This window comes from Ictalurus punctatus, chromosome 10 (genome assembly GCF_001660625.3).
Source record: "Ictalurus punctatus breed USDA103 chromosome 10, Coco_2.0, whole genome shotgun sequence".
Classification (NCBI taxonomy): domain Eukaryota; kingdom Metazoa; phylum Chordata; class Actinopteri; order Siluriformes; family Ictaluridae; genus Ictalurus; species Ictalurus punctatus.
In genome coordinates this window covers 12,217,501-12,221,740 of record NC_030425.2, presented here as the reverse complement: position 1 = coordinate 12,221,740, position 4,240 = coordinate 12,217,501, and the positions used below count along the sequence as shown (strand labels likewise).

General features: G+C 41.4%; 1 protein-coding gene across 1 annotated transcript in view; it reads left to right on the top strand.

Moving 5' to 3' along the window:
* The first annotated feature begins 2,334 nt into the window (after positions 1-2,334).
* Positions 2,335-4,240, top strand: part of hdgfl2 (HDGF like 2) — a 14,108-nt gene continuing 12,202 nt past the window's right edge. The window contains exons 1-2 of the mRNA XM_017477897.3: positions 2,335-2,555; positions 3,909-3,985. Coding sequence (XP_017333386.1) covers positions 2,484-2,555; positions 3,909-3,985 — 149 coding nt within the window. The 5' untranslated portion in view covers positions 2,335-2,483. The remainder of the gene's footprint in view (positions 2,556-3,908; positions 3,986-4,240) is intronic.

Genomic DNA, 4,240 nt, shown 5'->3' with positions numbered 1-4,240 from the left:
TACAGAGTTTCAGTACTGTGTTTGCGTCCCCTAGCGTCCGGGATGTACAACTACACGCCAATAATAATACTAAAAATAATCTGAAGCTATAAAGTGCTTTACACATAATAGATTCAAATCCATCCATCCATCCATCCGGGGAACCTCGAGCCTATCACAGGAGGCATGGGGCACAGGGCGGGCGACATCCAGGAGAGGGTGCCATTGCTGGGCACAATCACACACACATTCACACACTACGGAGACTTCGGACATGCCAGTCAGCAAAACATGCATGTCTTTGGACAGGGGGAGGAAACCAGAGTACCTGGAGGAACCCCCAAAGCATAGGGAGAACAAATTCTGCACACAAGGCCACGGTGGGAATCGAACCCCCAACGTTGGAGGTGTGAGGCAAACATGCTAACCAATTAACCATCATGCCCCTAGATTAAAATACAAAATAATAAAATAATTAGTGGTAAATCAACCACAAAACCCATGTAAAGTGCATAGAGTTAGCATGTTCTCTCCATGCTTTGGGGGTTTCCTCTGGGTACTCTGGCTTCCTCCTCCAGGCCAAAGACATGCATTGCAATCATTTCCAAAGTGTCCATTGTATGTGAATGCGTGTGTGATTGTGTGATTTGATGGGTTGGCACTCTGTCCAGAGTGTCCCTCGCCCTGTGCCCCGAGTTCCTTAGAATAGGCTCCAGGCTCCCTGTGACCCTATATAGGATAAGCAGAATGGAAAATACATGGATGGATGAAAAACCAATAGATCCAATAATTACAATTAAGCGACACTAACCCTTAAGTTTTTTTTAGACCCGATGGGACACTAAGGCAGTAGTTCTTAAACTGAGGACTGTTACAGTGGTGGGAATCACAATCCAGCCCATATAATTATTAGTCTGTTTTACTGGTCACTTGAATTTAATCTAGTTAACCTTAATAACTCAAACAAGCAGGCCTAAATTAATTGAGCCTTCCATAAACAGTGTAAACCCAAGACTCACCTTTGCTTCAGTGACTAATCTCACCTAGACACTGAGACTTGTACCTAAGAACTGTTGCTGTAATCATAAAGACAGTCCTGTGCTCATTCCAGGACTCTTATTCACACACTGTTTGCCTTTACTCATCTACATCTCCATAACTGTCTGGTTCCTCTCAAGGTTTCTACCTCATGTTGTCTGCAGGAGTTTTTCACCTCACCACTGCCTCTGGCTTACTCACTAGACATCTAAATCCAAGTACATATTTCTGTAAAGCTACGTTCTGACAATGTCTTTTGTTACAAGTGGTATAAAAACAAAACTGAACTGATTTGAAAAAACAAAAACAACAACAAAAAAAAGTCTACTTATAATGTCAACAAATCTTAAATGTGTTCTGTCACTGGAAAGGCAAAAAAAAGCTCTATGGCTGCAATAAATAGCCAACATATTTTGTACACATTTAAATAATAAGGCTATTTTTTAATAGTTAGATTATGTTTGTAAAATAAAACAGTATCGCTCGATTCTATGGTATTTATTTTACAGTTAAAGGGGTCCCTGGCTGCATAAATGTTGAGAAACCCTGAACTAAGGAACAAAAATTGTGCAGTAAAAAGCTAAAGTTTCACACCAGACAGAAGAGTGCATTAACCTGTTGGGGGTTTGTGCTGCACCCCAGTGATAATATAATGTATATATGATGTTCAGTAGTTATTATCATTGTTCATTTTGGAACAGTTTTGCTTTTGGAATATGAGTGTTTTTTTTATGATTGAATAAGAACAATGCACACTGCTTACAGGCTATAATGCTATTCAAGACAGAAGTTTATTATTTATATGGGAGTTTATAATGAGGCATCTGTACCGTGGTTTATGGAAGGAGTTATTCAGTAAAGTATATGAAACGCTATACTTAATACCAGAGTATAATTTAAACATCAGCCTGGGGCTTGTTATTTTGATGTCATAATGTGATATGAGTTAATATATAGCCTTTATAAAAGTTAAACTATGTGCGCCTTTTTTTGAATATTTTGGCCCTGAGCTGACATCTCAGTTTAACGTTACATTTTTCACTCAGATATTACTTGTTATTAATAATAATAATTTGTTAAATGACATTTTCCACAACCTTTTATCCTTTAATTGATATTTACAAAAACCGGAATATTTCTCTGCATCCTTTCCCTTGAATTCTGCTGCTCGAAATGTTTCCACTTAATTACAATAATCCGAGCTCTTTCACGGTGAATACACATTGTAAAATCTGATTGGCTCCGAGCAAGACTGACAAGCAGTCTCGCCAATCGATACTGTCGGGAAGGCGGGACATCCGTCTGTTGCTGTCGGTTAGCGGAAGCTGGTGTCGGAACCAGCCGCCTTAGCTTCGCGCTGTGGAGGTTTCTATGGTTGGGTAGAAGACGGGCTACAACAGGGAGATACAAACAACACCAGAGATTAAGCTGAAAAACACCACCACGGAACGTAGAGAAGCGACGAAATGCCGCACAATTTCCGACCCGGAGATCTCGTCTTCGCAAAAATGAAGGGCTACCCGCACTGGCCGGCTCGGGTAAGCAAACACAAATGGAGTGGACATTTTAGGTTTTGGGGCGCTTTTGCATCTTTCGCCCACCTGTATTCCGAGTCACACCGCCTCCTGGGTTACGATTGGCTGATGGTATTTCACTTTCTGCGCGAGGATTAGTTCTTTGCTAATCCCTCCAAACTATTCGCCCGTGTGTACAGAGCTGTTAGCCAATCGTAGAGCTAGAGGCGACGCTTGTCGAATACGGGTAGGAAAAGTATACTAGGAGTGATAGCATTAGCATTCTTTTGGTGCACACACCCCCAGATAGACCCCCCCTCCCAGTTATAGCCGTTTCTGAAGGATGTGCATTTTCTTACGCTGCATAAACCTGTTGTGTCGCGTAGTCAAACGTATTTTTTCATAGTTTTGCGTACGGATAGCAATGCTAGTTGCAGATGAGCACAGGTAACAAGCTATTTAGTTAGCTTAACTGTATGAAAACTCGGAAGCTTGATCGATTGCAATGCAAATAAGGCTGATGGCGGGGCAGCCGAGCGGACTTTATTACAGGCTGGGAGATGAATGTGTTAAATGGGCAGTAACTGTGTGTTTTCATGTTTCAGGCTTCTTGCCTGGTACATTTGTTTTGGCCCAATAAGTCACACCAGCTGGAGAGTTCTCTCATAACACCTTATCTGTAGGCCTTCTTTCTTCACAGACCGTTTAATGAAAGTTAGAAATATCTCTTGACTTCATTCATTGTATTAAGTGCCTCATTTTTCACATTTATTTATCCTTTCATTAATAAATTATTACACCCTCCCCCTTGTATTTTCATTCATTCATTCATTCATTCATTCATTCGCGCTCAATAGCTGCTTTCTCCTGCTCAGCACTGTGTGAGTGAATACACAGATGAACTACAACAGCAGAAGACTACATCTGGGTGTATACAGAGGACACAGCCTCACCGAAATCAGACCGTTGAGGATAGAATTGGGGGGAATAAAGAAGGCAGCTGTCCAGTTTCAGTGAGTCTGTTCCAGTGAGGCTGACAGGAGTTGAACCTGATGATGAGGTCTTCTGCTGTTGTCCACAGTGACGTCACAGACCCAACTAATCCATTGTTCCATCGTTGTTTATTTTAATAATTGATTATTATCGACTTCATCTATTAGTTGTTGCAGCCCTAATTTGAGCTGCTGTAGACTTCCCGTCAGCTTGAACAAGTCTGGCCATTGTCCTCTGACCCCTCAACAAGGCGCTTATGCCCATCAAGCTGCCTCTCACTGGATATTTGTTGTTTTTTGCACCATCCTAACAATGCATTGGGGACGCAGAGTGTATATTTGTATGCAATCTAATTTTGTACATATTTTGTCCTGTCTGTTCCAGATTGAAGATGTGGCTGAAGGGGCTGTGAAACCTCCCCCTAATAAAATCCCCATATTTTTCTTTGGGACTCATGAGACGTAAGTGTTCTCAGATTCTCAGGGTTAATTGATCATTTGTAGATGTTTTATTGTCTTGTAGATTGTTCTGATAAACTATTAAATCATGGATGCACGGATGTGATACTTGATCAACATGCTGGATCAGCGTCAGTCCCGTCCCCACACATCTGGTGTTTCACAGAACATTCAATTGTTAAGAGCAGTGTCACAAAAGAGTTTCATAGAAATCCAGGTGTAGGTTCATATTTGGATCCCTAATGAGCCAGAAGTGAC